Source organism: Zootoca vivipara, chromosome 5 (genome assembly GCF_963506605.1).
Source record: "Zootoca vivipara chromosome 5, rZooViv1.1, whole genome shotgun sequence".
Taxonomy (NCBI): domain Eukaryota; kingdom Metazoa; phylum Chordata; class Lepidosauria; order Squamata; family Lacertidae; genus Zootoca; species Zootoca vivipara.
The window spans coordinates 50863460-50886079 of record NC_083280.1 but is presented as its reverse complement, the minus strand read 5'-3'; the positions used below and the strand labels follow the sequence as shown (position 1 = coordinate 50886079).

Genomic DNA, 22620 nt, shown 5'->3' with positions numbered 1-22620 from the left:
TCCAAAGATGTATGTGAGTACATTTGTTGAGAGTAAGAGAGATTATACTATACAGGTAAAAATTCTGGTGGTCATCTGTTGTCATTGTTGAAGGGAAGTATAATATAATGTTAATGCTAAGTTTTGCTAAGAACACCAGGTGCTAATTCTGCTAGAAAATGAAGTTGAGTCGAGTTTAAAAAGCAAACTTCAGAAAAATGTAGCTGGCAAACATTTGTCTTCCACGTCTCTTCTCTCATGTGATGGTTCCTACTCTCCTGCTCTGACAGGTGAATTTTAATTAGTGCAAAATATTCCAGATCTTCCGCTTCATTCCAAAGCTGCAAGTCATAGGCCTCATCAATCTTCCCTCTCCTTTTGAAGTCATGTTTTTTAATGTAGCCCTTTTCAGAAGTAAATCTCTTTTATAGGATGTGTCTCTGTTACCTGGTTACTTGCTGTTAAGTAGATTAGCAAGAAAGCTTATTTGAGATAGGTAGAGAAAGAAGGATGCTAAAAAAATTCAATTGCCTCAGTTGTAGATTTTAGATAAAAGAGGATTATTGTATCTTCCAGTGAAATTTCTGTCGTATGTTTATGGTGATAATATTGGGTGTTTGTCTTTCCTTTTTAAAAGCATAGGTAGTTGCATATTTTAGCTGTGATGAAAGAGAAAGTGAGTTTATTTTCATACAAGGGCTATGTGTGTTAAATATCTCAATAAACACAACTCTATCATTCAGAACCCAGTGATATAATCATATTGAAGGTAAAATAAATGCACCCCCATTAGTTTCTAATTCATTAATTTCGAATTCAGGGGAATGGATGAAAAAAAAAAGGAACAAGTGAGCTATTGAATGGAAATCCTTTCCTTCCATCCGTTTCTGACAGGAAGAATTCAATACTGAAACTGACAAGAGACCATGCATTGAATCTGAGAGTACTTTGAAAGTGACAACTTTTGAAAACTGTCCAGTATGGAACATAGAAACATGGGCTCAAAAGCCTGCAAAAAGTCTCTGAGGCACAGCAAATTGATATACCTAAGGAACATTCTGCAGGGAGGGGGGAATCTTGGAGTGCCCTGGGAGCGACAAAACAGGAGCAGTTTTCAGATGCTCACAACTATGCAGTTAATGATTGAATAGAGAGCAAGGATGGGGATCTGTCCACTGGCACCAACCTCAGCGTTGCAAGCCCAGCAGGAGGAAACATCTTTATGTGTGTAGGGTTGTCTCTTGAGTGGGAACCTTGAATAATCACATGTGCAGGACTTAGGCTGGAGATGACACAATGGCAGGGGAGAGCCCCCCGCCACCTATCTGGATGGGACACCGATGCTACAATTCCCTCATCAGGGCCTTAGTGGAACCTCTGCTGTCCTGCAACACCACAGCACTGAAAGGGTGAGCGGACTTGTCACCCTTTTGTTGGTTGTTTCTAAAATGAAGTTCCTTTGTTCAGTTTGTCTGAAAGATAGCAGCTCTGATGACCATGGAGAGCAGTCCTGAACCTGAAATTTTAATGCCATTTAGACAGAAAGTGCCAAGGTTATAGGTAACTGATTGCAGTAACTGCAGAGTTACTTCATTGTGAGGCCAGAGCCAAGAGACTTTTTGACACTTCTTATTTAGAATTCCTCTAACACATACATGCTTCTGTAGAAATAGCATGTTTTTTCACAATTTCTTTGTTCTTGTTGACTGTGAAAAGACCTTGATAATGAGGATGCTGCATTGTTTCTGTCCATGAGCATGAGAACTTTGCCTTTATGTCTTTGTTTATGGAGAGAGAAGGGATTCAGCCACCGCTGAACATTCTGAGTCCAAAGCTTAGTCATCTTGGTTACTGTCCCAGTTTGCACACTAATTGAAATGGAAACTGGTCTTTGTAGTGAAGGCAAAAACCAACCAAACAAAACAGAGCTCTATTGTCTGTTCCAAGGATCAGCTCCAAAACATTACTTTAACCTGGTAACAATTTACGACTGGAATGATGCCTCTTCTTTGCCTGAAATGAAGAGTGAAAATATTTAATACTCTGGCTGTCCTCCCATGTCCCTGATCTTTTATCAGGGCTCTTTCTGTTTTATAACTCCTATTCTGACAACACTTCCAGACCACAACAATAGCATCTCCCTGTGTCCATATTCTCTTTGTGAACAGAGATCCCCAAACATGGAACATAAATTATGCTACTATGGTGCCCTCCAGATGTTGTTGGACTCCAACTCACATCAACCCCAACCAGCATGGCCAAGGATCAAGGATTATGGTGGTTGTAGTCCAATATTTTCTGGTGCACAGCATTTTGGCTACCCCTGATCTACGGTCTTTATTGTTGAGTCATACTGTCATGGTTTTCCACTGTTTAGAATGAAAGATTTCCTAAATCTGCAAAAGATTTGAAATAGAATAGAATTTGAAATGGAGCTGCTTTGGAAGCAAATTGGTTCTTCTTGTACCCTGAGAGGGATCAAAATATCATGGATCTAAGAGGTTCCCATGTGCTACAAGTGGGAAGAGTAGTAGAGAGAAAGCTATCTCTTCTCCCCCCCCCAAAAAAAAACACCATTAGCACACTTGCTTAAAATGCATATTAAAGTTACTTAGAGTGCATTTGGTGTTATTTCCTAACACCTTGAATTTACTTTAAAGGTGTAGGGTTTGATTTCTTAGTACAACATTTATAAAATTGCACAATTGGCTCAGGGGCAAGTCAACAGCTCAGAATCACTCGATATGTACTCACAACTTTCCATCTTCTTGAAGACTGAGATTTGTTGATAGCATCCTTTGAAATCAGTTCTTTATATTTGTAGTTTGAAACATCAGTTACTATTAGATCTCCTGGGAATGAATGCAACTCTAATTGTGGTTCTACAGGTTTAATTTTGCCAGTCATGACATATCCAGGCTCCATCTCATACTCTTTTTTTGCCTGCCAGCCATATATAAATTATTTCTCTGCTCTCACACACACCCTTAAAAAAATTGTGCGTGAGAGACAGAAGAACCTATAGCTCCCTCAGATATATAATACTTAAGACTGCCCTGCCTTGCCCTTGTAATGCTCTTGTGTTCTCTCCACATTAAGTGTTTATGTGCCAAAAAGGTATACTATTAAATATCTGCCAGAGTGAAACAGGTTCACCTATCATACATTAAGTGAACAAGGCATTCATAAGATGGTAGGGAGCCACTTCTATGGACCCTGGTAAATTGCCCTGTTCAAGGGCTGGATAAGACAGACCTTGAAATCCTGCTGTGTGTTTTTTGTCCCTGAAAGGATTAATCAAGTCCCCAGTGAGATATATCTCACACTCTTGGAGACTAAACATCAGTGGATTATTGTTCTCCATATACAACAATGAACTTTTACTCAAAGGAGAAGTAAAAAAGATAGCTTAAATTTCAGTAAATGGCACTGTGTTAATGGCGACCTACATCCCTCCCTCCCACACACCATGCTGCTGTGCTGTATATTTATATGGGTAAAGGGACCCATGGGAACAACATTATAAGAGTGTAAGAACATAAGAGAGCCTGCTGGATCAGGCCGACAACTCACCTAGTCCAGCATTCTGTTCTCAGCCAGAAGCCTGTGGAAAAACCACAAGCAGGACCTGAGTACAACAACACTCTCTACTCTGCTTTTTCCAGCAACTGGTATTCAGAAGCATACTGCCTTTGACTGTGGAGGTAGAAGGTTGCCATATCACTGTGCTTTAGTGAGAACGTAATGGAATATGGTTTTCAAGTTTGGAGTGTAGCCTGCCTAATGCTTTACATGATTTATTAAAAATGAATGAATTTTCAGATGAGTATACCACACTATAAGCCAGGCATCCCCAAACTTCAGCCCTCCAGATGTTTTGGATTACAATTTCCATCATCCCTGACCACTGGTCCTGTTAGCTAGGGATCATGGGAGTTGTAGGCCAAAACATCTGGAGGGCTGCAGTTTGGGGATGCCTGCTATAAGCTGTAGGTTGTATACACAAGAACTCATGAATATCACCCAATGTATCTTGCTATGTTATGAATTTTTCGTATGTTATTGGTGATTTTCTGGGCTGGTTTTGCATAGTAATAACTGTGTACATGATTTATGGTGACTGTAGTAAGATCTCTCCCCACCCCCAATGTTTGTGTGCATTGTTTTGCTGTGTTATACCAGGTTTTGGTATAATCACAATCACAAACACTCACTAGAGTTTAAATGCCTCCATATGTTATATATCTGTTGATACTAAGGAAATATTGTGGTACTGAAAATAAATTGGTATCTTGTTGCTGTCTCATAGTAGCCACTGCAGAATCCACACTATTTCTCAGGGCAAATGTATGGTTTCCAGGTCTCTCAGGTTCCTGTGTTACGATTATGCACAGAGAAACTTTAAATCTTTTTATTTCAACTGGGGGTGTGTAAGGTTGCATGTATGTGTATTCGTGTCAATGTAAGTTGAAAGAACAGAGTTTAAACAAAGTGTCACTGTGTTGTAAACTGTAAGAACACAGCTTAGAAAGGCTGCAGTCAATGTGATTATATAGGGCATGACATTTGCGTATGGTGAACGTCAGTTATGATATATCAAAATAGATTTACTTTATTTTAAAAATCAGTTTATTGCAGGCATTGGCAAAATACAGACCAGTCAGATTAGATCCCCAAGCAGTATTGTTCCCTTTTTCTGACTCTGCCCTCAGCTGCTTTTTGAAATGATATGAGATATATATCTCTAGTCTCAAATATGCGTGTTCTAAACCTCCACCATCACATACTGATACGTATATTAAATGGCCATTTAATAGAAACAAACAATAAATATAAATCCTAGTTGGTTTCACAAAAAAGCCATCCCTGGATCACTTTTAGGTATGTCTCCTGTCAAAAACTTCTGTTGCAAGGTATACATATTCCCATACTGCTGCACAAAGGCCAAAGGTAGCAGATAATCCTCTCTGTTCCCTGTTTCTTAAAGTGTTGCATTCTGATGGGCCTTGGCAACAGTTCACTGAGAGTTCTGGGAGTTTTTTGAGGGGTGTTTATAGAGAAGACTTTTGTGCTTTCAGACTAGCATGTAGCGCCTAACTGCACATTTGTACAGTTAGTCGGGGTGGCCGAAGACGTTTTGGGGCCTGAGGCGAAAAGGCTCCTGTAGAATGCCCACCACCACATGCCCAGTGACAAGGATTTGCAAAGGCTCAGAAAGGAGAATCCCTTGGAAAGCCTCACCACTCCTCCAGGTTGGGGTGGGGAAGGTTTGGAAAGTGCTTCTCCTTAAGGAGAAATGTCTTATGAAGCTCCCTTCCCATCCAACAGGGAGGCTTTGTGCAGGTTTCTTAAGGAGCAACCAGTGCAAAGCCTTGCCATCCTGCTGGGCTGGACTGGGGGAGCTTTGGGCAGCACTTCTCCCTTGCCAAACCTCCCTTCCCGCTCAGTGGCAAAGCTCAGCAGCAGAACGCCTCCCCTCTTGCAGAGTCAGTGAGAGGAGGAAGCATTCCACAAGGCGTTGCAGCGCATCTTCTCGTCCCAGAGGTGGGAAAGAGGAGTGGCAATGCACCATGCTAGAACACTCCCTGCTCTCACAGACTGGGTGAGAAGGGGGAGTGTTCTTGCAGTGGTGAAGCAGTGTGTGTGTGTGTGTGTGTGTGTGTGTGTACGTGCGCGCTGTGACTGGCGCTTCATCCTGCCTCATCAGTGAGCCAGCTCTTCAGTTAGTACAAGGGCATGTATACTGATGGCCTAGAACTCCACTAGATGGGACTGTGTCCTACCTGCTTCTTGTCTTACTGTATGCTGCCCTTCACTGTTCAGTTAGTTGCTCTGTATATTCATTAAGTACAATGGCACAATGACTGTCCAGGAGCATGATAGCTGCAGTTGAATTCTTCCGATTGATGTGGGTTTGAATATACTAACACAAAACTAGACCTTTAAGAGCTGCTGTGTGTTTGGCCAAAAATACTGTCTGTTTTGAATTATAAGCAGTTATTGTATGAAGTACTGATAAGGGACTAAAGCAAACCTTTAATAACAATGCTTTAATTAATTTTAATTTTTTTTATTTACGGTTGTAAACCAGCTCCAACAGCACATTCACAAAAATAAAATCTGCATATTATAAACAGTATACAGCAAACCGCTTAAGACTTAAAATTGAATTAAACAGACGTATGAGAACCTAAAAGTTTAAAATTTGAGATACCATACAGATTGACCCTATCACCCTGGAGGCTCCCTTTGACCAGTGTTTTTCAACCTTTTTTGGGCAAAGGCACACTTGTTTCATGAAAAAAAATCACGAGGCACACCACCATTAGAAAATGTTAAAAAAATTAACTCTGTGCCTATATTGACTATATATAAATCGATTTTTTCAATTTTTCCCACGGCACACCAGGCAACATCTCGCGGCACACTAGTGTGCCGCGGAACAGTGGTTGAAAAACACTGCCTTTGACTATTTTCCCCACAGGCTAATTTGTTCTGGGAGGATAGACTGTGTCTGCAAATCTGCAATGCTTGTCAAAAGGTGTTTCAGAGAATCGTGCAGTAATGATGAAGAAAAATAAAGAGTGATGATAATAATAGCGGACAATCTCATCTTTATGGTCCTCCCCTAGCATGGTGATGCGGAAGCTGCAGTCCTCCTGGTGATGGTGGGCTGTAGCTTTAGTAGTCTCTCACCAGCATGGCTAATGGTACAAACTGTAGTCCATCAACAATTGGAGGACCTCAGGTATCCCAGCCTTGCCTTAAATTGTGCAGCCACAAAGCTGTGTTCTGGAATTGTCAAGCTGTCCACCAGGTGCTATGATAAGTCTCACCAGCTGTAGAACATGCATCTTAAAACATGCTCCATAATCCACTGGAGCGTGCGTGGTTTTTGTGGCATATGCTCAGGAGATTCTTAGGAGATAAGTTGATGTGCAAAATGTTCTCTGGAAATAGAAAACTTGAAAACCTCTGATGTAGCCAGTAATTCCCAGACAACCATCTATTTCTGTTTTTAAGCTCGATAATACTACTGTATTTAAGTAAGTAACTATACACAGACACACACACAAATGCTTTTTTGCAGCAGTTGTGTGTGGGGGGGGGTAATAATTCTGTTTATACTGCCACATAATTGGATTCCCTGCCCCCCTGAAATGTAAACTATTTGAAAGACACAAATCAAGATATTTTTCACAATTCAAAAAATAAGCTTTTACTTTGGACGTCAAGTAAAACTTGCTTCTGATCATTACTCTGTTAGAAGATAAAGCTCATTTCCCTGAGGAAATTGGGTCCCTTTGTTGTATGCATGCCACTTTTGATGGCAAGGCTCTTCTGTAGCTGCTGGCAAGGATTTGTTTTGCTCTTAGCAAAAGTAAAATAAATTGGCTTTGAAGCATTTTCTTTGACAGATTTATTTCTTGATGCTACTTGGCTGATGGGCTCTGCATTATTGTGCATTTCAGAATATGGGGTCTCATCTATAGCTCTCTTTATCAAAACAAGGTACAGATAAATGGAATTGTGGAATTCTTTTTTCCACATTTGTACATGATAAATCATTGGATGGGTCCATTATAGTGGATAAGTTTGGAGGAGGAAGATGATTATATTTTAAGGAATGTATAAACTGCTTAATCAATGTAGGGGTACATTGAACAATTAAAAATACCTATAACTATACAGTCAGCAAGCACTGAGGCACGCCAAGGGAGCAGAGCACCTAAGCAAGTGATGCAGATAGGAAGAAGCAATCTCTTCACTGTCCATAGTCTGAATACATTTGGTTCTTGCAACAAACAGAGCAGCTTCATGTCTGGCCCCCAAGTATATATATTTTCATATTTGTTAATAGCCAGTTCAAATTCCTGGCTGTTGGACAGTCAATAGGAGATCTTTTGGACATTCTAAAGTCACCCTGGAGCATTTTCCTTTTTAACCAAAATATATGCAACTTAGGGCTTTTGCTTACTATGAGTCAGTACCATTTGGGGACATCTGACCTGTACTGTCTGAATATAAAGACTGTCATCCAGGATCAGACTAATGGTCCTTCTAACTTGATATTCTGTCTACTGACCTGGCCAGTGAAACATCTCTGGAAAGCTCACAAGTAAGACACAATGGCAGTGTTCATTTCACTGGTTAGATCAGTGTTTCTTCTAGTTCAGTATCCTGTCCAGCAGCTAGATGCTACAAGGAAATTATAATTTAAGAATTGTAGTATAACAAGCTAGTCCAACATTCAGTGACATCACTTCATTGATTTGGAGAGTATGTTGCATGCTTTTGCAGTTATGCAAAACATGTTACAGGGCATGTATAATAAATAAAAACAGTAGCTATTGGAAGTCTAATTGACTTTTCGTGGATTTGTGAAACTTGTAGCCAGGGTAAAAATTCTCACATGACAATATAGTGATATTTCTTTACAATATAAGAGCAAGAGGTTCCAGTAGCCACATTGGCACAAGATAATGTTGTTGTATAACCCATGGCTTTCTGGGCATTTACACTCAAAAGGTTCCATGAATACATAGTTTGAACTGCACAGATCAGGTTTTTTATACTAATTGAACTAGTCCTTTCCCACAGTGACTAGACTGGTTTGCCTTTCATTCTTCATTGAATGCTGCTTCACATCAGTTGGTGTGAATTGATATAAGGATGTCAAAAGCGAATAGTGAAGCTGAGATACTGAAGCATCAAAATGGGTCTTTGTTTTTTTCTTTTATTTCTTGTCCTAATGACAAAGCCAGTTGCAATATTTTTAAAAGTTTAATATTCATAATGGAACCAGATTTTTAGTGTTTTGCACTAAAATGTTGGTTATTTGAACAAATCACAATCATATGTGGTTTTTTAACACATTTATTTATTTATTTATTTATTTATTTATTTATTTATTTATTGAATTGACTTTCTGTTTCGATTTTCAATGCAGAAAATGTTCTTGTAGCTTTTTGGTTCCAACATTTATGACCACAGTTTTGCAATACCTTATGAAAATATACTTTAAGGTGTCATGTAAAGGAAGGTAGATCCATTCATACTTCCTGATGCAACTTTTATTCCCTTAGCTTTTTTCTTGGTTCAGATAATTTCAGAAAATCAGGACAAGGCCACCTTTACTCCCAAGTTCTGAAGTTGGGTCTGGCATAATGGCCTGTTCCCTTTTTTTAACCAGCCTGAAATATCTGTTGAAATTCTTTTTTTTAGTACACTTTTTCTATACCTATACCCAAGAGAAGCAGAGAATGAAGCTCTGGTTCCCTTAAAAAAACAAAAAAAACAGATCTTTTATACCCGCACCCCTTACATATTCTACCTACTGTACTAGCTTTTCACGACAACATTTAGAGAGTTACTGCCATCTAGAGGGTAGAAATGTGAAGGACAATGAGAGGAATGAGATATGTAAAAAGGATTGTCAGCCCCAACTCCTTGAAAGGGGGAAATGTTTGATCCTGGATGCTAATTAGAGTAGCTGTATGCAAAAATAAAATTAATAATATTCCTGCATTTTGGTGAAGCTGGAAGAAAATTGTCAGTTGTTTTCTTTCAAAGACAGGGCTATATTTGCCTGTATCTAAACTTAAAAATAATATATGCAACATGTGGCCTGGTCTGCCAGCCAGATGTTTTAGAATTTTTGTTCTATGTAGAATTTATGTACTGGTGTACATAAATTATATTATATTGCTTCATAGAGACGGTAACTGGTCTAATCTTGGAGTGGCTGGCTGGGGGATACACAGGTCAACTGATCTATGCATATTGCTTTATTTGCAGATTGTGCAGGTTGTGGAAGAGATATAAAGAATGGACAAGCATTACTAGCATTGGATAAGCAGTGGCATCTGGGATGCTTCAAATGCAAGGCCTGTGCAAAAGTTCTGACTGGAGAATACATCAGCAAGTAAGCAGCCTCCCGTTTATCTTTGTTGCATTAAATACAGAGTGCTTTGACCTATTTTTTGAATAAGTGACAGTACCAAAGGTATATTACGACAGGATCTCTTAGTGTTCCTACCGGTGAGTACTCAGCTAGAAGTCCTGCTCTTGATCCACGGATAATACCCACAGCAGAACTGACCCCTTTGCCCAGCAGGATTCATTCTTATCAGAGGACCATAATGTGAACTAGACAGCGATGCAGTGGTATTGCCCCCCTTCTCCTTGGATGTCTGCAAGTGCATAAGAAATTGCAATAGATTTTGGTAACAGATCACTGCGCATCTCTGTCTTATGAAGTGGAGGGGTGTACAATCTAATCTGCTTCCACTATATTCCACCTCCCTCCATATCACATAGAGAATCAATGTGTGTCCAACTCATCTTCCCAGATAGAGTAAGTCATCATTCCATCAAATATCACTTCTCAAATTGCAGCAATTGCTGATTCTTCAGAGACAAGAGAGAAATATTGCACAATATACAAAGGAAGAGAGAATTTTTGATACTTGTAGGCACTAACTGAACAGCCAGATTAAAATAATAGGTGTCATAAATGTATCCATCTGTGTTTGAAATACATGAGGTTCTTGATTCCAGGTAGGTCTTTGCTGAATCTTGTTGCTTGAATGGCCAGATAAAACTTTTCTAATATAATCTGCACTGTCCATTATTTTTTATCTGACTTGTGTAATTGACAGCTCTACCTGCATGACTTACACCTCTGCTCCACACCATGACGCTTGTGTGGTGCTAAAAAGAAAAAGAGAAACAGATTTTTCTGTCACTGAGGTTACCAAAGGAAACAAAGTGGTGCTGAAAATAAACGTAAAAATAGAACTGTTTGATCAGGATGTCTGCATCTCTTCCTTGGCTTACCTGACACTAAACTGTCAGACATACTCTCATTTATTATAAGTATTCCTAGCAGTAGTGGATGGCATGGTGGGGCAGCCGTGCTCATACAACAACCACAACAACATATTATTTGTACAACAACAACAACAACGTATTATTTGTAGCTTGCCCATCTGACTGCATTGCCCCAGCCACTCTGGGTGCCTTCCAACAGAATATAAAAGAACACACAATACATCAGACATTAAAAGCTTCCTGATACAGGGTGGCCTTCAGGTGCCTATGGAAGGTTGTAAAATTGTTTATCTCTTTGACATCTGACGGGATGTCCACAGGACGGATGCCACTATTGAGAAGGCCCTATGCTTGGTTCTCTGTAACTTCACTTCTTGCGATGAGGGAACTGCCAAACAGCCCTCAGAGCTGGACCTCAGTTTCTGGGCTGAAAGATGGGGGTGGAGACACTCCTTCAGGTATACAAGGCCGAAGCCATTATACTTGCACAGACACATTTTTTTAATTGTTGAGTGCAAAACAGCTACTTTGTCTTCACCCCAGCAGTTTCAATGCATCAAATATGCATTTAGCATATTGGAGAAACTGATTTACATCATGTGGATTACTTTCAGAGATGGTGCACCTTACTGTGAAAAGGACTATCAGGTTCTCTTTGGTGTCAAATGTGAAGCGTGCCACCAGTTCATCACTGGGAAAGTCCTAGAGGTAAGAGAGCTGCATGGCTTAGTGTAACAGTACCAGTATTTTATCTATTAGTATTTTTCTTTTTAAAGGAGAAGAAATGAAGCATATATTTTTGTACAGTAGGAGCATGGCCAACACTTCATTCTACTGTAATATTTTCTAATATTAAAAGGATATACTGTACTTTAAATGTGGTTTTAAAAGAGAGTACTCTTTAGTCCTGGAAAATGCTTGTTGCAAGAAAGTATCTGAAGGTAGAAAATACAGAATTGCAGGGCCGGCCCTACGGCCAGGCAGGCTGGGTGGCGCAGGGCGCCAGGGCGCCTGCCTGCCAGGGGGCGCTGCACCGCCCGCCTGCGCAGCTCTGTCCGCGCAGCTCTGCCCGCCCGCCGTGCAGCTCCGCCCGCCCGCCGCGCTGGAAAACGGGGCAGGGCGGGGGCGCCGGAGGGATCCGCCGCGCAAGAGTGCCAAATATACTTAAGACGGCCCTGCAGAATTGTATAGAGTGAACTCCCAATTCTTCCTTTGAAGTTGAATCTCTTGACCTCAAAAGAGGCCCATGGAAGATGGGCCAATTCTAGATCTGGCCAATTCGCCAGATCCAGTTTGCTATCCCTGACTTAAATTCACTGTTGTTTTCTTTGTGGTGGGAACTGCTTTTCCTTCCATTGACAGAGATTTAGCCATTATAATATTCCTGAACTTTGTGTTTTTCTATGGCTATTTTTCATATATTACTCTAGTGGAGCTTGGCCCATTGAGGTGAATGGAGCACTGCCACACCATTCCCAGTTTGCCCCCAGCTATATTCTCCTGCCTTCATTTTCACTTATAACCAGTCTAGGGTACTGCCTCTCGCCTCCCTCAACTTCCTTAGTCTCAGTGTTGCCCTTGTAAAACTCAACAGGGAGGAGCACGGGGACAAAATTAGAACTAGTTGGCTCTTCCTGTCATGGACTCTGGTTCCACCTACTGTTAAGAGGTCCCTGCTTTCTGCCCTGGCACTCCTAGTAGCATACCCTCCAACTCCCGGATTGAAAAATCCAGGATCAGCAGCAGCGCAGCACCGGAAGTCGCTTCTACGCATGTCTAGACATGCATAGAAGCGACTTCCGGTGCCAGGCTGCCCGTGTCTGCACGTCTGGGCACCAGAAATCATTTCTTCTCATGTCCAGACATGCACAGACAGCCAGGATAACAGCGGGAAACGGTAACAAAATACAGGGGTTTCCCGCGAAATCGAGGGACTTGGCACTTAGAAATAGTATCAGACAAGTAGAACCCCACAACAGAAGCTTACAGTGTGTGGTGTTTCTTTTCAGGATTCCAGCCACCCCATTCCACTACCTTGCCCAATTTTCATTTCGCAAAAACCAGTCAGTGTTCCATACCCACTGATAATACTCACCTCTTGTTAGGCTCATTTCTCTAACATTTCCCCTATATTAAATCCATTCATTTCTTCATTGATGTGTATGAGCAGCTATTTTTATTTTATTTTTTGCATCCCTGGGAATGATTTAAGATATCTTCTTCATTTGAATAGGTTACTTCCTGGTTCACATGAAGAGAGAGTTATTTCTACTGTGTGTTTGTGTGTACACACACACAGCAGCTCCCCTGTTTGCTACGCTTGACAACCCCTTTCCCTAACCTTCCTTAGACCTCACCAAATCCTCCCCTTACAGGGTTGACAATGCCACTAGAAAATAGGAATCAACAAAAAAATGGCTGCCAACTATGTTTCATTTTTTGGAGCTCAAATGACGGATTATTCAACATCTTCAGCATGTTCCTGGTATTTATGCAGAAGTAGATGTTTGAATAGGGGACGCGGGTGGCACTGTGGGTTAAGCCACTGAGCCTAGGGCTTGCTGATCAGAAGGTTGACGGTTCGAATCCCCACGTTGCTCGGTCCCTGCTCCTGCCAACCTAGCAGTTCGAAAGCACCTCAAAGTGCAAGTAGATAAATAGGTACCGCTACACCGGAAAGAATAATAATAATTTATTATTTATACCCCGCCTGTTATGTATTGTAGTTTTCCCTCAGGTCCTTGGCAGTTATTTTTAGGAGGGAACTTTAGGAGGGAACTTTGAATTATGTTTGATACATTGTTTGAGCCAGCCTCTATAAAAGCAGGCTGGCTCAGCAGTTCAGTTTAGTTCTGTTCTGACTCAAATAAAGAGCTGTTTGGAGAATCACTGTGTCGTCTGCTGCTTACCCACAACTTAACACCACCCATCTGGCTGGGTTGGTTTCCCCAGCTACTCTGGGCAGCTTCCAACAGAAAAATGAAATAATCTATTAAACAGAAAAATGAAATAAAACAATCTATTAAACATTAAAAGGTAAGGTAGGTAAAAGGAAGGTAAATGGCGTTTCCGTGGGCTGCTCTGGTCGCTAGAAGCGGCTTTGTCATGCTGGCCACATGACCTGGAAGCTGTACGCCAGCTCCCTCGGCCAATGACGCGAGATGAACGCTGCAACAACAGAGTCGGTCACGACTGGATCTAATGGTCAGGGGTACCTTTACCTTTAGATGTTTGAATGCTTGGGAATGATGCATTTTCTACTTGCTGTAACACTTTCTTTTACTTTAGTTTGCTTTGTGAACATTTAAAAATATTTTCTCTGTGTAGTTTTCCATAGATTTTGATAAGAAGATGTGTGTACACTTTAGATAGTATAAAGCCAGTACTGTCATAGAAGAAATACACCAGAGGGCAGCACTAGTCCCTATAAAAGGAAACTCTGGTTTGTTTGTTTTTAATAAAGATTGAGGTTATATATCTAGCATATTTTTGTCACTTTTCTTATTAAATTGGATTTTGATTCATTACTGCTCAGCTGGTGGAGATTATAAAACTTATTGGGTTCTATGGATATTGAGAAGCAATTATTTGTCAAATGAGATGAAGACATTGACCTGGTTCACAGGACACAGTAAGCACAAAATCGACTGTAGCTTCTGAGAGTCATATTCTGAATATATTTTTTTGTATGTAACAGACAGAAAATCAGAAGTCCTTTTCTCTCTTCTATTCCTTCCTTCCTTCCTTCCTTCCTTCCTTCCTTCCTTCCTTCCTTCCTTCCTTCCTTCCTTCCTTCTTTCTTTGGTTTCCGTGGTGTCCTCTACTCTGGATCATTATGGTGATTATACAAACATGAAAGTGATGGGTGGTTGCTAAAGGACCCTGGGTAAAAAGCAGGAAAGGAAAGATCTCCTAGGGTGGGAGGCCGGGAGAAGAAAGAAAGAAAGAAAGAAAGAAAGAAAGAAAGAAAGAAAGAAAGAAAGAAAGAAAGAAAGAAAGAAAGTTGTGCTCTTGAAATAAATACTTTTTTAGTCTTTAAGCTGCTTCAAGGACGTGGCCTGTTCTTTTTTTTAAACAAACACCCACAGACTTGTGGCTCTAAACTTACACTTTATGCATCCCTCCCTGGGTTCACTTATGTCACTTGCTACCAGCTTTGAAAAACATATTATACAGTATAGGGATTACATCACGGATTCATATCTTTTCCTCATTCCCCCTAGAATTGGACTAATTAGAATTGAGTTTATCAGAAAGAAATGAAATCCCAGTGTAATGGAACTGTAGCAGCCAGGACTGAAATTATAATTAACCCAACCCAATTAATAACCCAGTTAAATTTCAGGTTTAGTAATGAAGCTGAGATGAATATTTGAAATTTTCATGTCAAGTACCTTTTTAAAAAGAATAGCACAGCTTGGCGTACAAATTCCTTCCTCTCTGATTTAGGTAGCTTCACAGATCCAATTATCAAATCATCTGTATGATATACACAGGAATATATTGGTTAGATAATTGCTGTTAAATGGCCTAGCAACATAATATTATGCTACAGCTTGCCAGAAAATCAAGAGAATTGGCTCAAGGACAGTTTTTTAAGGGGGCCAGTTACAAATATGAAGACTCTGGTTAAGATTTGGGCTGCAATTCTGTACAAACTACCAGGAAGTAGGTTCCATTGAATAAATGAGGCTTACTGCTGAGCAAATGTTTCCAAAACTGCACTGTCAGTTGCTTAATATTTACCGGATGCTTAGTAAAGAAAGTATAGTCTTGGATACAGAATGTCCTCAAACTTTTTTGAAAAGCATTTCTGTGCAGCTCTGCTTGATTCTAGAAGTATCCCCAAGATGCTGACTTCACTCAGAAAGAACAAAGCTCTGAGTAATTCTGTTAAATTATTGCACCCAGTTAGGGTTGCCATATTTTGAAGAGCAAAAAAGAGGATACATTTGTCAACTTCTACTTTTAACTGTGGATTGCTATGACGAGACTCATTTTACAGACCCATGAAGAAGACACAATGTCCTGGAAAAAGAGGACGTATGGCAACCCTTTATAGAAACAAATGGTATTGCCCTCACCTGGACTAATGTGACCTCCCCCTGTCTTTTCCTCCACAATGGACTGATCCATTGATTCTGAGCTTAAACTGAAAAGACTGAACAGTCCTCCTCTTCACTGTGCAGTGATTGGGATACTGGAGGGTTGCGATTTGGAATGAAGCAAGGGCTGTCTTTTGGATTAGAAATATTATCAGAGGTTATGCTAGCCAGTTCAGTGAGATTGTGCTTTGGGAGTTTTTGTGTGTCAGCAAGATGTTTCTCGCAGTTCTTTTGAATCTGAGGAAAGTGGAATGAGCACCTCATTGGATGGAAAAGTTTTAGAAAGCACAGCAAAGAAGCCTTAGCAGAAGGTAAATGCTTCCAAATCCTTGTGAGATATAAGTGTGCAGTGAGAGAGTGCAATACTTTCAGGAGAAAAATATGTGGGCAGGGGAGATGGGGTGACTCCATATGCCAAGCAGACAGCAAGAACAGAATATGCCTGTTTGCAATTGGCGTGGCTTCTTGTCTTTGTCATGAGATATGTTATTGTCATTCTTAGTGTGTGCTTTGATTTTATGGTATTCCTTTGAATATATTTTACATGGAAAAATGTTTCCCATATTACATCACAGTCAATCTTAAATTACTGTGAAATGAAGAAGTGAAAACCGTGACTATGCCTTATGCATAGGCTACGCTAGTGAAATATCTCAGTGGGGCAGGTAAATTGTTTCTTGTGGGGGGGGGTATAACTCTAAAAGCTGCTGCATCATTTAAAAATAAGTAGATTTGTTGTTGAGCCTATTTGCATCTGGAAATAAACCTATATGTCTATAAATTGCTATAGGACAAGTTGCTGCTTTAGGGCCCCTTTGCTTTTTTCACAAGTAACCCATATATTTGTATTTTTACTATATTGTGTTGTACTTTATTGTTTCCCCACTTGAACATTTAGGAGAGACAGGATGTAAATAGTTTAAAACAAATAAATACAGTAGTGAATATCTCCCTTAACATCTTTTAGTTTTTGTATGCTACCCACACATTACATTGGTTGTAGTTTTTGGCAAACATGTATTATTCAAACCCATTAGAGCCTATGATGACCTGATATACATGTCTGCAGAGACATTTAAACTGTAGAAACATATTAGTCCTATGTGAAATTGGCAACACTGAGTTGGTCACAGCTGCTTAGAGGACATGGCTTTGAAGGCCAGTGCATAGTCTGTCTCCCCGTTCATCCCCCCACCCAGAAAAATGCTACTGAGAAGTAATATTAAGTAAATATAAAGAGCTGGCAGGGGAAAATAGAGTACAAAGAAACAGATATTGTGCAAGGTTTAAAAAAAATATCCTTTGTTTGGATCTCATTGTTCCCTTGGAAAATCTTGTGACATTTAGCAGGAATTTAGAAAAAAAGTTAAACTTGCTTGCATGAGTTCTGCTCTCAAATTCCTGATTACCTGTCAGAAAATAATGGCCAGATTTCCAGCTGCTGCAGCTTGGGATTTACCTGTTAAGTTTCAGCAACCAGGTTGTCTCTCACATGCGGCTTTTGTTCATCCTCAAAATAATTTTAGTGCAGTGTTTGAGAGGCTGGAGGTAGACTAATGTACCCCAGCCCTCATCTCCCCCACCCAAAGTTGGTAGAGCACTCCTTATTCATGGTATCTGTAAATATTTCTTTTATCCATTACCAACTTTAGTCAAACAGGTTGTTGGGATTTTAATGCTTCAGAAGCCTGCAAAATTTCTTTTGTGAGGCTGGAAAAATTATCATGTACACCACAGACAGTGCTGGCTCCAAGGGTATTCTAAAGACTGTTATTTGTCTTCAGCCTTGCAGGTCAGCATTACTGAGGGGTATGTACACTCATTTATACTCCCTCCTCTTCCCAAAAAACTATTGCCTCTGAACAAACAGGTTTTGCTTGTTTATTTTCAATGCTTCAGCAGGAAATCTAGCATATAATTTTGGATGAAAAACCATAACTTGAAAGTGATAGCACAAGCAATAGAGCTGTTGAAGAAGCCTCCAGGAAGGGCAGGTGGAACAATACAGTTTAGTGCACCTTCCACCACACTGTCTGGCTGTCATTCCACTTTGGCATGTGAAAAATTTGAACTCAGAGCTTGTGCTTTTGCAGAGCTCAGAGCAAATGTATATTGGCCCTTAGAGCAAAATGCTAACAATAGTTTCCATCTCCATCCTATGCCCTTTCAAATTGTTTTTTTTTTTGGGGGGGATTATTGGGTTGCTTTTGTTTTTATTCTGATTATGTATTCTGTGGTTTTATATTCTGATTTTATCCTGTGAACCACCCTAAGACCTGCGGATATAGGGCGGTATATACATTTTAAAAATAAATAACTAAATTTTGGGAGGAATAAATGAATGCAGCCAGACCCACTTCCCCAAAATCAGGAGTCTTTTGCCGATGGTTGCTGTTTTTGTTTGTTTGTTTGTTTACTTCCTGCTGCCTTCTTCGCCTTTCCATTTACTTGCCTTCTTTCCCCCAGAAATAATCACATTCCTTGCTATCTTCCAATGAGAAGCAAGGAATTCCAGAGTCCTCTGATATGCCAAGGATTCTGAGAAAGTTCCAGGATGGAAAACTAACAGGTATCTGAAGAAGTGTGCATGCACACGAAAGCTCATACCAATGACAAACTTAGTTGGTCTCTAAGGTGCTACTGGAATTTGTTTTGTTTTGTTTTGTTTCGACTACGCCAGACCAACACGGCTACCTACCTGTAACTGAGCATTGTAGTTGATGCTTGAAACAATTCTGTACTTGTCTCTGACTCTGGTTGATTCAGGGGGGCGGGGGAACTATGGTGGTTTTGTGCCTAAGGGTGCATTAACACAGAAGCCATCCCTGTTGGTCTTGCCTTTCAAAAAAAGAGGTCACAGTGTTTGTTTCCCGATTAGTCTTGTTTCCCTGTATTTCTGGTTGGGAGTGCTAAACCAGACATGTCTATTAGTAGAAAGGGGGAGACAGGCTGCTTTCATCTTTCCTTACATGCCATAGTAAATTTAGATTGTCTGTGCAGGTGTTGTCCCAAAGAGACTGTAATAATACTACAGATGGGCAGTGCATGGCTGCCCCACTACGAACATGGTATTTATTTATTTATTTATTTATTTATTTATTTATTTATTAAATTTCTATCACTCCTTTCTCGCTAAGGAAGCCCAACTTGTTGATGCTTCCTCCAGTGATTTGTAAACATCTCGTGCTGGGTAGTGTTCATTTACTGCCCAGGTGCAAATATCTAACAGGGACTCAGATGCCAATCAATTGGTGCCTTTTGTAAATGACAGGAATAACTTGGCAACAAACGACACAACACAAGCATATACATGCACATGACACATGCACTTGGCTGGATTTGTCTGTATAATTGTACTGTGTCACAATTTGCATAGCTAATTGATGCAGATTTCCCAAGGTGTCAAACACGATAGTGGATTCCCCCAAGGATCTGGTGGCAGTTAACTTATCCATAAACTTTATAAAGTCAAGTCAGATTGTGAAAAGCTCTAAAGGACTCTTCAGAGGTGGCTGGCTGTAGAGGAAAATAGGCAAGTTTCAAAGGTTGTTTTTGGCCCACTTTTCAACGCTTTCACGTTCCCAGAATGCAGGGAATGGATTTCGACTAGACAATTTAACAAACAAGTAAAGCAAGTGGACCATGTAACAAAATATTACTATGTACTCAATCTTGACTTTAGACCAACCAGGGCTGCTTGGCATATTTTGAATGGGTCCTGTGGGAGTGTGGCATAACACAAAATAGCTGCCATAACGAAAAGAGACAGGACCACAATGGGGTGTGGGTATGTGTCTCCCCACCCTCCCACCAAACAATGTAAAAAAAAGCTTGCTCACAGAGGAAGGCTCTTTATGCCTCTTCTCTGCTCAGAACAGGGAGGAAGGGTTCCAATCCTGTCCTCCAGTGAAATGTGAGCATGTTTAAGGAGTGGTGGTAGGGTTCAGTGTAGAAGAGGCCAATGCAGTGCAGCAGGAAGTCTCCTGTGCATTGTATTTTGAAGGGCTGTTCACTGATACCTTTTGGTGGGGGGGGGTACCATTGAACATATTGGTAGGCACACTGGCACCCATGGGTGTCATAATAGTGATCCCTGTTTTAAATTGTGCTTTGGAGAGCCAGCTACATGAGAAGGGTTGGGTTAGTACAGTATTGCACTCTTACAGTAAGAAAGGCCCAAAGGATATTCCTATGCTGAACTACAGCCTGTGTGCAAATACTTCGAAGTGTTCAAGGGTCAAATTGATCTTCAGTGACATGTAGCTGACCTGGCATTGTTGGCATTTGAAGACTTTGCAAAGAATGGGGGGGGGAGTGTGGAAATGCCATTCAGTACAATGTAAGAGTTAAGAAGCCTAACCTCAGTCTTATCTCTGAGTTTATGGCCTCAGCAGCAGCATGCTTAAAAAAAAATATCTGCCAGAATTCTTGGTTTCCAGATGTTCTTCTAATACCCTACAAGCAGCCAGTTTAAAGCGAAATGTAGATCCATTCTGTGACCCTTTCGAACAATGAAGCAACCATAAAACACAAGTGAAACATTCACCCTAAAATTGGAACCAGGTGTCAACCTAGCAGGTTTCAGAGACACTATAGAAATCCCATATATGTCCAGGATTTGTGGTAATGGAGAGAGAAGGGAACCTATATAGAGATCTATTATCAAATTGTTATACAAAGAATTAATTAATTAGACCCTTGAAATATTGCAATAAAATAAAATTATATGTATAAAATGCAATAAAATTAAATAATAGAATAATGAAATTGTGTAATGGGAGGAACCTATCATCTAGACCAGGCATCCCCAAACTTTGGCCCTCCAGGTGTTTTGGACTACAATTCCCATCATCCCTGACCACTGGTCCTGTTAGCTAGGGATCATGGGAGTTGTATGCCAAAACATCTGGAGGGCCGCAGTTTGGGGATGCCTGATCTAGACTCAACAAAAAGGTAGAAACCTTTGTGTTTAGGTACAAACTATATGTGATGCTCAGCTGTGTTTGCCTCCAATTTTGGGGTGTTTAAGGCCTGTGACTTGAAGCCCTTTAATACATATCAACAGATGGACATTCCCTGTTTCAGAGTGGAATGTCCATGCATTTGAATACTTAGAACCTCAGTGGTATATAAATTTGAGGGTAACATCCAAGATTGTGTAGGTAGACTTCTCTTCCCTCCAGCAGCCCTGTGTTACCCTGTGGCACCCACTAATTTATACAGAATTATTTGAAAATGTATGACATGTTTGATGTCATACATTTTCAAATAAGTCAGCTGGATTGCCCCTGAAATGAATCTAAATAAACCCTAAAATCTGAAATATTGACTGCAAACTTTAGAAAGTCTTTTGGTGTTTGTTTATGATGCTAAACTATGCAGTTTATTTTGACCACAATGTACACATCTCAAAACAATCTCAGTTCCCTTAGTCAGTGGGGGAACAAGTCACCAAGTGTCTGGTTTAGAGCTTCATCTGAACCTGCACTTGTGATTCATCTCTTGACTTCAGATTGTGATTTATTTAGAGAGGAACAATGGTTTGAACGTAATACTAAACCAACCACTCTGTGGTTTGTTTCTCCACTTTGGAAATGGTAAGGCCAAAAGCATGAGAGCTTGAGGTGGTAAGAACAAACCACACAGCTTTGCTTTTCATTAGATGACTAGTATACATCTGTTTTCAGGAACAGGAGCCCTTGTCTTCCAAGCATTATCCTTGTATCCTAATATGTTTACCAGCCATTATTGCGGCGATTACTCTGTATTTCACAAAAAACAGCCCATGTATCAATCAGACTTAATAAATAGCTCACCAGAGGGAAGTTGGTAGAATATTATATTCCCCTCCCCCAATGTTATGTTTAACCAGTGATAGCAGACTAAGGAAAACAGAGAACGAGACATCGCTGTAAAGTAAGAATTCCAAAGGTAGAAGAGGTAATGTTTGAAGAAGGCATCATGTGAATTTCAGATGGAGGGGAATTACCTGCAGCTTTGGGGATTTTTTTTTTAATAAAGCCATGCTGTAAATATTAGGCTGCTCTGCTATGTAAGGTGTTCCATTAACATTCCAAGGGTCATAAAATACCCATACAGCACAAAGGCAGGTTGTTTTAATAGTGTTTTTGCTCCTGAGAGAGTATTTAATACCATAGTGACAAATACAGAAATGGGGTACTGTTAAATATTTTACTAGATCTAGTTGTCAAAATGGAATGGTTCATTATTGTGAGAAAGGGAATTGCTTTCTTACTGTAAGAGGAACACAACATTAAAATTAATTCTTTGTCAAATGATAGGAAAGAGTTATTGAGATACGAGGGCTGAACCCAGCTGTTGAACTGTAATACTCAAAAAATGTGTCCCTTTTTGCCAAGTGAAAATATCTGTTCATAATTAGCCTTCCTTCTGCCAGATCCATTGGCAGTGAAGAAATCCTGGTGGGTGCCTGATAATGTGTATCTGCCTTCCAATGGCTGTTCTCTTGGAAAGGAGCAGAAAAATGAGGTCAGAAGTACTTACTCTTAACACAGAGGGAAAACATCCATCTGATCGGGGTGTAGTTCCAATAGTTCTTGCAGCCTACAAGTTTGGTGAAGGAAGGAAGGGTGGAAAGTATAGTTGTGTACTTTGTGTACCCCTAGACAGAAATACTACAGACATTTTCTTATGGCTTTTGGTTAGTCTAGAAAGAGAATAA

The 22620-nt window shown here is 40.2% G+C and overlaps 1 protein-coding gene across 14 annotated transcripts in view; it reads left to right on the top strand.

Annotated features, from left to right (window-relative positions):
* The window catches only part of ABLIM1 (actin binding LIM protein 1), a 198521-nt gene that overhangs the window by 112401 nt on the left and 63500 nt on the right, over window positions 1-22620 (top strand). For all 14 annotated transcript variants that reach the window (XM_060274773.1, XM_060274770.1, XM_060274768.1 and 11 more), the window contains exons 5-6: window positions 9778-9904; window positions 11427-11520. In XM_060274773.1, the coding sequence (XP_060130756.1) occupies window positions 9778-9904; window positions 11427-11520 (221 nt within the window). The remainder of the gene's footprint in view (window positions 1-9777; window positions 9905-11426; window positions 11521-22620) is intronic.